The 13,284-nt window shown below is 39.3% G+C and overlaps 1 protein-coding gene across 2 annotated transcripts in view; it reads right to left on the bottom strand.

Annotated features, from left to right (window-relative positions):
* Nucleotides 1-1,913: 1,913 nt before the first annotated feature.
* Nucleotides 1,914-13,284, bottom strand: part of gabra6b (gamma-aminobutyric acid type A receptor subunit alpha6b) — a 29,443-nt gene continuing 18,072 nt past the window's right edge. For both annotated transcript variants that reach the window (XM_069718025.1, XM_069718032.1), the window contains 2 exons: nt 11,534-11,790; nt 1,914-4,257 (listed from right to left, as the gene is read on the bottom strand). In XM_069718025.1, coding sequence (XP_069574126.1) covers nt 4,245-4,257; nt 11,534-11,790 — 270 coding nt within the window. In that variant the 3' untranslated portion in view covers nt 1,914-4,244. The remainder of the gene's footprint in view (nt 4,258-11,533; nt 11,791-13,284) is intronic.

Genomic DNA, 13,284 nt, shown 5'->3' with positions numbered 1-13,284 from the left:
AAATGAGTATTATCATCATCATGCAGTGTGGTGAGAGGAAGTAAATAAAACCAGTTATATTAAACTATTACAATCTTTTACAACAGTTATGTGGAAATGCCATCTGTTTGGATGAAAGAAGTTGTCTAACATGTCATTTGATGAAAATTGTGGTGGTAATAGTAAAAAAAAAAAAAAAAAAAAAAAAAAAAAAAAAAAAAAAAAAACAGCCTACTGAGAAGTGCTTCAGTAATTGCATGAAATTTCAAGATTGGCAATCTTAAAACAAAGTTTGTATTTTCAAATGAGTAGAACCACAAATGTCATTCTAAAAGACTATATCTGTCACTGCACAGGTATATACAAAGTGGAAAGGAGAAATATATATGCATACATATATACATAATCTGGCTTTATTCAACATAGTAATATACAATCCTGTGGGAAAAGTGAGTCGGATTTACTTTATTAACAGGGGACAAAAGACCTGGATATGCAAATATTATTTTCAGTTGCAATTAAAACAGGCCTTCTTCATGACAATAAAAACTAATGGAGAGCGATGTGTACACGGAGCAAATCAGGAGGAATGAAAACGCTAAAATATAAAAGCTATAGTCTGTCATTCAAACCAGTAAAAATGGCTAATGCAGTAAAGCTGATCATTTAGCAGGGTCATACAGTGGAAATGCAAATAGCAACGTACAGAAACACTGAATCATATTCACAAAATATACACATAAAATAACAGTGTAGAGCATTTATTGTCTTCTACATTGTGGCCACATTGTTTAGGCAAATGACAGTGTAGAAATGAAAAGAATGATTAACACTGGCTAAATTAAAGAACCAACGAAGCCCATGCCTGTGGAATGAAATGAAAATAACAAAAGGGCAGTTTTTGGCCACAGTCACCATAGCAATAGAATTGTATATTCTATGGAGTTCACAACCTTCTACATTCAACAACCCTAACAAGCACAAGAAGGGTCAAAGGTCATGCAAGTTTGGCTCTTGTATAGCGATGTGATGGAGCTGAGCAGCTAGGCTGGGGTCAGAGGGCAGATCAATCAGGTCACTGATAAAAGCAAACGAGCTCAGTCATATAGAAAAAGTACACTCTCTTACACACACGCGCGCACACACACACACACACACACACACACACACACACACACGCACACACACACACACACGCACACATTCGAACACACATCCTTACAGCTGTTTATTTCTGTTTAACTATTCGACTGAAGTTTATTCTGCAGAAAAACACTCAGAGGTGGAAGGTCATCATTGCGCTGAGTCTCCATTGGGGTTGAGCCAGCAGTTGTGTAGCAGTCTGAGTTCACTGGCAGTTCCCACAATACAGCCTGATGTACAGGGTTGAAATGCCCCCATCTCTTCAGCCTCTGCCTCAAAGACAGAGGGCAGAAGGATGATGAATTGAAGTAGAGAAAGAAGGAAGATACAAAGACAGTCCATAAAGGCTGACACCATAGTTGTTGGTTGTTTTTTTTTGTCTTCTGTTATACAGGTGAAAGAAAAAAATAAATGCAACAACAGGCCTTAAAATAAACAAATCAGTTCCAATCTATAATTTACAACACTAGGCCATAGTTTCACACGATTTCTATGTCAGCTGAACAAATCTGAAGTACACTCTTGAGTCCAAACCCAGATTTCCATGTCGGAGATCAGACTTTCCATCCTTTCACAGACCTGCTATTAAAATTGTATATAAAGTGTAACCACGATCTATCCCTAACCTCTACAAAGTGTTTTAGTAGTCTAACCCTAACCCTACCTTAGTCATACCACAACTGCCATGCAGAGATATTGTAGCAAGCAACAATGTATAATCCTTGGCATTGGGCAGAACCCGAGTTTTTGAAGAATTGTCCAATATTGAGGCCCTCTTGAGTTGTTGGTTTGCAACTTCAGAGTACAGTATGGTTTTAAGAAATCCATCCCAACCCTGAGGTCCAATGACAGTCTATATTGCATTTTTGGTTACATTGCATATTTCTTTTCTTTTACTCTTGCATTTTTTTTATTTACCATAACAATGTTTTTGAACTGAGCTCTGTTCACAAATCAAGCCAAATGCAAATAATTACGGCAACTGAAGAGACTTTCTTCCTAAAGGGGATATCAAAGAAAAGAAAATCGTGTTACATTATATTTAAGAACCTATAAATAGGACCCTCAGTACTGTTTGTTCAAAACTGAAAAAGAACACAGGGACAGTTTTAACGTAAAGTTATTGCAGGTATTTTCGCCAAAATGAAATATCCAACAAACATTGGATGTGCAGTTTTTTTTTAAGACTAGTATAATCTTCTGGTTCAGTGTTCAGAATTTATATTCCTAGAGGTGCCTGTGTTGATAAAAGACACCTTTAATGAGAACATCCTCGTGGATGATCGATGTCATGAGGAAGTAAACACATCAGCATATATTTAGACACCACACGGCTTTAACATGTGACTCTTTCGGCTTAATTGCAAACGGTGCATAATTATATGCAAATCCACACAAGTGGATTATTAATGAATATGTTTTGGCATTTGGTATAATTGCTGATGATAGGTTTAATTTTCAATTTTTTTTGCTGCTTTAAAAAAAGAAAAGAAAAACAGGAGCAACGGCTGTCATCTCAATAAATAATTGGCAACCAGTATGGGAATCCTTTGTCTCCAATTAAAATGAGTACACTAAATAAAAAGAACAAGAAAGAAAATGTTTGCAATGTTAGCATATAAAGGCCTTAATCTTCTCAGAGGAAAGAGGTCTTGTTGCCAGGCTCCATGAAGACTGAGATGGTAATGCTAATGTGCAGTAGTGGGTTAACTATTGGTTTTTCTGCCTTTTTTTTTTATTATTTTTTTTATGAATGTCTGTTAACATTCACAGTTGCACAGAAGTGGATTGCATGTCATAAATTGTATAGCTCAAACTTTTTCCGCTTACATTAATTTTCTGTAATTGCCTGACAAACCTGAACTTGAACATCAGTGCAGTATGCTTTCCTCTGTCTCCCGTAGGCAGGTGCAATGTTTTTTCTGTTATCTTTCCTGAAACTGTTTCCAGACAGAGCACAGCTTCGAGCTGTGACGTCTTTACTTATGCTAGTCATTAAATCATGCACTTATGTTTTAATGTTTATTTCTGCCAACAGGAAATGTAGGACATATAATCTAGCTGTTGTAAAAATCCTGGAAAACAACTGTAACTGAGTGGCATGCATGTTTTAGTGTTTTCCTCTTTTTTGTATTTGTATGTGCACGTTTCTCCATTGACATGTGCATGTGACAGTGAATATTCAACCAGGCCAATGTATCTGTGGAACACATATAAACCCTTTGAAGATTTTGCTTCACATCCTCTGTACTCCATCAGCAGTGGGAAATTAAGCCAATGAACCAAAAAAAAAAAAAAAATAGAGTGTTGTGGGGTGGCAGGATGGGAGGGGACGGGTTGGGGGGGGGGGGGGGTAGAAGAGTGGAAAAAAGAGCTGCCAGTGAGAGGGTTCCTGCAAGTCAAGTCAGTCACAATACATCCAGTCAGGAAAACAAGCAACACTCATTCCCTCAAGTGTCTTCTAAATATCAGGGAAGGGAATGTGTCATTTCAAGAACACATGCAACATCACTCTAATGTCTGGAAATGCATGCACGTTGCACGCACACAAAAATAAATACATACAACATTAGCTCTGTATAGTGGCTCTACCTCTGGCACTGCAGCCTAGCTGGTGTTTTTGCCCCCATCCACTCAGGCAAGAGATATAGGAGAGACACTCAAAAACGTGTCCTGACGTGACTTTTTTTTTTTTTTTTTTTTTTAAACATCGTGGTAGAGAAATAAATATATGAGAGCGGCAGAGAGATGCAGTACCTGTTTGAAATGGTTCCAGAGCCTAGGGGCCCACATGGCTTTGAGCTCTCTGGTCAAGTTGGCAAAAAGAGCTGGTACACCTGCTCTCAAAACACTCACTTTCCATGGGACTACTTAAAAAGAAATACAATGCATTGAGGCGGCATAAAAGAGTGCTTGGCAAGTGTCTGTCCTCTATTTATTGTGAGAAAATATATGTGTGTGTGTGTGTGTGTGTGTGTGTGTGTGTGTGTGTGTGTGTGTGTGTGTGTGTGTGTGTGTGTGTGTGTGTGTGTGTGTGTGTGTGTGTGTGTCCGTGTCCCTCTTTCTGTATGCAAGTGTGTATGAAAGTGTGCTTGTGATTTCCAGGAAGACAACCTCTGGGTTTAGATGGTATCCCTGTAAGACAAGAAGAGAAGGAGAGGTAGAATTAGTGAGGAAAAAATGGCAGTGTGTGCTTGAAGAAGATGGATGAATTTGTTTTATATTTTATCATATTCAACCATATTGATGTATGCATACAGACACCGACACATGCACACCTACTCCATTTCACATCCGTCCACATCAGCCTGCACACAAGAACAAATGCACAGTGGTATGATGTAACCGCGTGCGCTGGTTCAATCTTGCTCTAAAGGCTGGCATCCATTCCAGGCTGTATTTAAAATTTGAATTTATTCAGTCCCTCGCTGCCAATGCTGTCCACACAAAAAATCTTGTGAAACTCATCTGGGAACCTCAGCCAGGTAGTTCACACCTCCACCTCCTCTGCCTGAAGTGTTAAAACAGTAGACACTTTTGACAGCAATAAGAGCCATTTTCAGCCAGAGAGTTTACATGGCTGGTGGCAAAAATGCCAGATTTCTGTGTGGTTTCGGTTTCCAGAGAGGCACGAAGCCATTTTAAGGAACCGTATCTGCATGCTTTTAAAGGGCTTTAATAATTAAGATTCATTTTTATTAATTATGCTCAGTGTAAAACTAATAAAATTGACTGGCACTTTAAAAAACATTTAATTGAAAGAAATTGTTACATGGTTGCAGTATGCGGATGTAAGTTTGTCCATTTGGTTGTGTATGCCCAGTCTGAAATATAAGTAAGTGGTAGATCACAATGTATCATTTAGCACGTGTATATACACATGCATGTTTGTGACTGTGGGATGGTATCATGACGTTTCAGCTAAATATTAGACAGCCTGGCCACTCGTTTTTTTAGTCTTTAGTCTTGTAATGTCAAAACCTTGTACTGTTATAAATTAGATTGCTTCAATAAACAATTTAAAACAGCCTCAATAGAAATGTGTACGTGTGTCTCTATATCCACGTGACTGCAGTGAGAAAACAAACAAATGTACAGTTTTTCATAGATGCCCAGAGATGTCTAAAAAAAAAATCAACCAGTGCACACAAACAAAACATGAGGAAGGAGGTTGAGGGTAAAGCAAAGTGCAGGCAAAAATAACAAAGATTACAATCAATGTTTCACAGCTTCTAACTTATTTCTTTCAGTTATTTGAAAAACAAACGCTCATAAGAAAGTGATGTCGTTGAACAAGAACAAACAAGATCAAAGCAGCCAACAAGCAATTCCTGTGGCTATTGTATATTGTTGTATAGTTTTGGTTTGTCATTCTGTACCATAAAGAAGATTTAATGTTGAATTAATAGTCCCTTTTGAGAAAAAGACTAACTTGAAGGTGAAGTTTTATCCAGTGTGACTTGAAAATGGGTGACAAGTCTTGCTCGTGGGTGCATTGACAGGTCATGGAACCACTGACAGACTTATATTTGCTCTTGAATAGAACTTGTGACCTCATGGGTAATGGGACCATTTCTCTTTGGACAAGCCGGCACTGCTATATTAACTGTATTTGCATAGCTAACCAAATGACCAATATGTATCTATACCGTCTGCAAAGACGACTGATGGGCAAAACAGTGGTAGAGTCAGAGAAAAGATGGCTGGATGATTCATGCTGAGGAGATGAGGTGGAGGGACACCACTCTGCTTAGCCCGTTGAGCTGCCCTGTCTTATCAAAGAGGAGTCAGAGTACAGGCAGTGCGCCAGTGCAGGGAAGTTAAGACAGGGAGGGGGGTAGCCGAGAGAGCGGGAATGTGTGTTTAAAAGAGTGATACCGAGATAAAGTGAGAAATAGAGAAAGCAATTGAGTGCAAAGGTAATTAGGTGAGAGAGAAAGAGTGTGTATTTGTGAAAAGAAAATTGGGGATAGGGAGCTGTTTTCTTGTCTGATAGCAATTTGTCTTTTAAGGATTTGTAAATGTTCACATTTCTCTGCTTGAGTGTGCACACAGACATTCATGTAAACGGGGCCCGATGTGTGAGAAATGCATTCATGCAAGCACACACAAACTAGGTGACAAAGGCAGATGTGGCAATTCCCAGAAGGCCCAAGAGAGAAATATGATAGATAGGGGATCACTGTTTATATCGGTCTTCTTCGCTCCCTGTCTGAGTGGCCTGTAATTGAATGATCATTACACCAAAGTTATGGCAACGGCCCCGCAGTCGAAAATAGGAATTGAGTTGGAAACAGCATTTAGTGGTTTTGATTTATGAGCAACAATGGGGAAGTTGTTTTTCAAGCCTGGCACTCTGATGGCCAATAAAGAGGAGCAAGGCTTATCGCCTGCTGTACCCACTCTGACACACATACACCAGTCAGCCAGCTAGCCAGCCAGCCAGCCAGCCAGCAACCAGTCAGCCAACCAGCTGGGGCCCTTCATGGGAGGAAGTGTTTTCAGCAAATTTGTTTCCTTCATGTCTTGCCCTGAATGGTGCTATTCATTAAAATAGCCTGCCGTTGGTAGGCACTGCTGCCATGGCACATTTATACACTTGTATGCCTGTATCCTCACAGAAGTAGACACACACACACACAAATCCACCTGCGCATACACGCACACAAACAGAAAATCTTTTCTTCTGGTCCAGCTCATCTTCACAGGAGGGCACACTATAATGTAAGCAGAGATACAAAGACAGAGCAGGGTCTGTTGCATGCACTGCTATCTCCTTTCAGTTAGGGCCACCTGGGCTGTATATTTATTTCTCTGGAGTGAAAAGACCTGCCCTGCTCTCATTTAATGGATGCGAAATTTGGATTAAGGTGGATCTAACTCAGAATCAAGGGGTCACCAGTGTGGGTGGTGCTGCATGGAAATAGCAAAGAAATGTAAGTGTTAACAGAATGTGAAGCATTGTACAGAGGATTGTGATGCAACCCGCGATTCATAGCGCACAGCAGGAATGCCCTTATTTTCCTAAAAGCTGGTGTCTACAATGGCTCTTTTCATATTCCCTCAGTGTAATTGCGAAGTTTCTTTACAAATAGTCATGTATGTGTGTCTGATTTTCACACATAGATCGTTGTTATCTCGTTCATTCAGATGATTATTTGCTTTAATTGATTAAGGATCAGATAAACTCTGTGACAGCACATTAAACCTTCTGTTTGTATCAAAGTCACATGTTGATACTGCTGTAGCCTCTTTCTGTACATGACAGGAGTTGACATTTTGTTTGTGGTTTGCCTGTTGACTAGATGTCGTTGCCTCAAGTTGATTACAGAGGGACATACTAAAAAGACAAATAAGCACTTTTGGCCATGCAGACTTCTAAGACTTTATCAGTCGCAGACCAGGCACTGTTACAAAGCAAAGCCATCTCAGCAGTTCACTACCCGGCTCCTGACATCACAGGCCGGTCAACATTCCTCATTATCCTGTGGAGAACTGTATTATCTCACCGATGGTAACTTACTGGTGGTTCTGATAGTCAGTGGTTTGACATGATCTGGACAGAATCCTAGTCATCCAGTTTTTTTGTCAACCTAAAGTGTTATCCAAACACATTACAATCCTCCAACTCGGCTACACAAGAAAGAAGTGCAACTTAAAAGTGGTAAATTGAAACCTTCATCATGTCCTTCCAGCATTCCGTCCTCTAGCTTTTAAGGTGGAAGAGATAGCCGTGCACTTAGAGCCCTGCAGCATATTTCTTCCTTTAAGCTTTCAGTCCGTCCTCTAGCTTCCTAAACGTGGTTGTTGATACTGCTGGTTTCAATATCTTCAGCACTGTAAACAGCTTTCTACTGGCTGTTTCATCTCATACTTTAAAAGAAAAAATGGTCACTTCTTAAGTGGATATAATCAGTGTTTATGGTAAATGTAGTCCATTGAAGCAGGAAATTCCTCGAAAAATTCTCTGTGTCTCTGGGAAGCAGCTGCAAAATCTGTTGTACTTTCCGCACCAGCTTTTGTTTTTTATTTGTACACTGACGTATTTGGTGGCTTGAAGAATAATGATTTGTTGAATTTCAATTAAGGTCTGAATCCCTTCACAGCACAGCAACAGCCTTAATTAAGTAACAAATTATAAACAGCTGATGCTGGTAATTTAATTCTGCTTGATCTTAGCTCAGCTTTTGATACCATCCATCACGCAATTCTGTAAGATTGCCTTGAAAGGCAGGTCGGCCTCAGAGATACTGCCTTAGACTGATTCAGATCTTCTTCGTTAAACAGAACATACTCAGTAATCATTGATAATGCATCCTCTTTAATGTCCCTGGTGACCTGTGGTGTTTCCCAAGGCTCCATCCTTGGACACATGTTGTTGTCTATTTACATGCTTCTATTAGGATAAAAAATAAAAAAAAAATAAAAAACAGCTATCACAATATTCATTATCAGTGTTATGCAGATGACACCCAGATCTACATCCCATTAAAAACTGTGATAACAGCATAAGCTCAACTGTAAATTGTATGACGCTGCCTGCAGCAACCATGTCTGGTGACAGTTTTTGTCTGTGTTTGACATCTTGACTCTCAGAGTCAGGATGATGTAACCACAATCGATCAGAATGACAACCTATGGTTCTACTTGTTCTTTACACTGGCTGCATCTAACACCAATGGGACTTTCAGCTATCAGCCTCAGGGCACAGTGTATTGTATCACCTTCTTTTTCCTCTCATCACTGCCCCCACTCAATGCACTTGCTTAGTCACACTTAAATGCACTGTATATGGAGAAACTCCTGTATTTTGGAGATATACACACATGCACACGAATACCTAAAGACAATCCCATGCGAACTACAGACATGTTATTTCCGTATTTTCAATTGAAGTTCATTCCCACAGCCTAAAGGCCACCACTCCTCTGATTCTCTACAATCAGTTAGTCAGGATCTGCTTTCAAGCTTACAGCCCCTATCAATTAATAGATACAGTTAAGAGAGTGCCACTAAGAGGGTTAGTCACACAGAGCTATTCCAATGCCTGCCAACACTGTCATGTCATCTGACTTGTCTCGGCTCATGCCTTGGGGCTTTTCCCTTTTTGGAGAAAGAGCAAGGCAGGGAATGAAAGAACACAGTTGAAAAGCCCCAGAGTCAAAAGTTGTGATACACATCGATAGTGTACACATAAATGCACAACCAGGCATACACATCTGTTAGAGCATATGGGTGTAACAAATCAACCACACAAACTTGAATGCACACACACACATCATAAAGTGAGCCTTCTCCTTTAACCGGTATAAACCCTCAGCATGCCATCAAAGTGTCAAACCCGAAGCTGGATCTGTACAAGTGATGTAAGAGAGGAGCATCCATCTCTTGATGTCATCAAAACACTGCAGCATTACTTCACCTGTTAACAGACATATTGCTTTGACAATAACAATGCCATAAAGACTGCTCCATATCAGTGAGAACTGAGAGTTATGTATATGCTTCAGTTTATCACGTGCATTTGAAAGACAGCTCTTGTGAGAAACCATAAACGCAATTTTGAAATGACATTAATGGGTCCCTGAGCTCTCACAATTCACCCTGACAAGCACGGTAGGTCTCTGGTTTCCTATTTTAGGTCACATTCTCTGTATAATATAAGGTTTTCATTAAAACCATACATCAGATCAGATGTTATGGACCAAAATGGTTCTGCAGTACAAAGGCCAGTAGGGCGAGGGTTTGGCAGCATTTAATTTAATCTAAAAATATTATTATTTAAGACCTAAAGTGAGGTTGAACTTTGTTGGCTGACAAGACAGCAACACAATAGTTTTGAGCGAGATCCTAATTAGCATACAGTATGAAGTGCTTTTCATATATATATATATATATATATATATATATATATATATATACACACAGTATGTCTGACATAAAAACAACAGATGTACTTAGATTTGCACAAACGAAACAAAATTAGACCAAAAATGGTAATAATATCGCTTCAGAAATGGTTTGATTTTGCAACGTTGCACAGCTGCTCACCGTTTCGGCCCACATGTAGGGGGACCTTAATCATAACACTAGATCAGGCAAGATTAATTATTTTTGCTATATTGTGGTGCCCTAGACTACCATTAGCACCACCCTATGTCAGTAAGGCTTTGCAGAGAGCTAGAGTGGTTGTTTACTAAGAGAATCAATGTCTGACAAATGATCCCTAGGAGACATTTTTACCATTCCTACTCAGTTGCACCAAAAGATAGTGTCATTTCCATGCTATTATCTGCCATGGTCCGCTCTGTATGGAAAACAAAGAAACATAAAAAACTATGAGTACTGCGGCCAGTTAGCACTGGACAGTGCCAGGCACATTGCAACGCACTGAATGACAAAACAGAGCCTGCCAGTGTTGCCTGGTGGTCTGGTATTGCTCAACCACCGTATCCAGCCTGTGACCACCCTTCAACACATTTGGGAAAGCCATATGGGAAATAATTAGAGCTGAAAGTGTATCTTTGTGCAGATGATGAATAATATATGCGCTCTTAGGCCGACAAATGCATACAAAAGAAAAAAACATATAATGGAGACAAATAAATACTGCACATTCCCATACTACCCCTTTCTCTGTCTTGCACATTCAAACACACACACACAGTTTTGTTTCCATTACTTCCATGCATAATACATCAACTTATTAATTTCCTGAAGATTTACTCTAAACCTAACCAGTACCATTGCTTGCCTAACTCACACTCTTCCCTGAACCCACTTTACCTTCACCTTAAACCAAGTCCTCATTGTAAAATGTTATGATTTACATTATGGGACTTGCTTTTTTTCCCCCACAGTATGACCCTGTAAACAGATTTATGTTTCCACAACATGAATAATACACACACATACTTTCTAACAGAAATATACATTCACAGTGAATGGTTGAGCATATCAGTTGTGGATAAAGAGGAGGCAGAGCGTTGACTACATGGGGAGTGGTCCAAAACAATACATTTCTGCAGTTTTATATTTTGCTAATTCAACTGTGTTTTTTTTAAATTGCTCGTACTGTCTCTCTTGCCAGCAGATTAAGTTGAATTTAGGGATATTGATGAAAAATATACCGTCCTCTGTTCTGAAGTCATACTCTGTCTGCTGTGTGTGTAAGAGGCTCAGCAACACCCATGTGAATGTGCATAAAGTGCATATATTTTGCAGTGGCAAGGGTAAGAATGTGCAAAATTGAACCAAAAAATGAATTAACAAATTGCATTCTGTAAAGTGATAGTGATACCAAAAAAGTCCCACCATCCCTCTTTGTCTTATGCAATAAAAACCACACTGTGCTCCAAGTACAACAAAACAAATGCTGGAATCATTTGTAAAAATCCTGCCATCTGTTCACCTGGACATCTCCATGGTGTCCTTGGTGAGATATACGATCCAGTAGACCAGGTTGAAGGCGCCAAACGAAAGGGGAAAGAGGATGCGTGAATATTTGTCGATGATGCTGGTGCCAGTCAGAACGTTGTTGGCCGGTACAGCTGAACCTTGCTGCAGGAAAGCTTGGGCATTGACAGGCGGATTGGGAAATGTTTTGGCAGGGCGGTCAAACAGCGGGGCAGAGTTCATCCTTTTCTTCAGCACACTGCTGGCATCCACCTTAGAGAGGAAAAGAGGAAAGATATAGAAACTGTAGGAGGAGATCCACATTAAGATAATATTGTGTGATGTAATATGAGGGAATTATTAATGGAACTGGTACTGTTCTGTTGCGCAGAGTCATAAAATTGTATGTGCTAAGAATTAATACTGTAGTTGAAACTGATTCTGCATGAAAAAGGATCAGTTGTTATAATGGCTGTAACCTATAACGTCAATAAATCAAACATTTAATTAATTTTTTTTTAAATAATTTTATATATATATATGAAAACACAAGAAAACCAAAATCAAGACAAATCAGTCTGATGTTAGTTCCATATTTAAACAGCTGAGAGTTGATTTTTGGTGTGTGTGTGTGTGTGTGTGTGTGTGTGTGTGTGTGTGTGTGTGTGTGTGTGTGTGTGTGTGTGTGTGTGTGTGTGTGTAGAACTATGTCTAGAATACCAATGAGTACCACAGTAATCACACCCAACAAAGTAAATCAATGATGTTTTGTTTTTGATTGGATGTGATTTCAATCAACCCATTCCATCAAGATTGATGTAGTTGTGGCAAGCAAACAAAACATATTAAACAAAAGAGGCTCAGTATATTGACACATGGTTATCGTATGCCTCATCAACTTTCAGTAACTAGTGTGATCTCAACACATGCTCCCTGCTCCAGTAGTTGTAAATCAGATTCAGTATGTGTGAGGAGAGGAAGGAAGAGTACAACTGGGAAATAGGTCAAGGAACACCATGTTGCCTGTAGGTAGATTCAGAGAGCGATAGAAAAAGAGAACAATTACTCTTTTTTTTTAAACCAAAGACAAAAGTGTAGAAAAATCTTGTATCAACAGATGTACCACAGAAATAGAACAGTCACTTCCTGGTGGCTCAAGGTGATTTTGGAATATCTAACAGAAGCTCCACTAAATTATTATGGAAGTGAGAACAATGAACAATTATGAGGAAGCATAATAATCAAATATTTAACATGAGTAGCCTTGTGAAAACCTTTTTTTTTTTTGCCAGACTGCATGCTTCATAGGGAAACTCAGAGATTACATTACTTTTATTATGAACATTTTAAAAGAGATTAAATTGTAAATAACATGATATTCAGTGCTTGAAGTCATACTCACTGGTACTCAGTACTGGTACATTACATTTTGCTCTTTGGTGTACCATGATTTTTTTTTTCTTTTTTATAATAACTTATCTGGGATTCATAATGGCCCTAAATGCACTGCATTACAGGCACTAAATGATGCTCATCTGTTCCCCTTTTTTCCTGCTTGCTTTTCTTTGACAGGGGCTAGTTGAAGTAACCTTACAATAATGATGGCCTGGCGAACGGAAGAGAACATGAGCAGAGTCACATGATGACACAATAGAGTCGTATTTGTCAGATCCTACCCAACTGGGACTAAATGCAGTAGCAAGCTAATGTTAGCGCCACTCCCAGCATGAAGAGCCTGTTGATGTAAGGTTAGCACCAGCAAAAACA

This window comes from Brachyistius frenatus, unplaced genomic scaffold, assembly GCF_029030835.1.
Source record: "Brachyistius frenatus isolate BFR_SWC_R1_liver_20210118 unplaced genomic scaffold, ASM2903083v1 Contig_5, whole genome shotgun sequence".
Taxonomy (NCBI): domain Eukaryota; kingdom Metazoa; phylum Chordata; class Actinopteri; family Embiotocidae; genus Brachyistius; species Brachyistius frenatus.
This window is presented reverse-complemented; position numbering and strand designations above follow the sequence as displayed.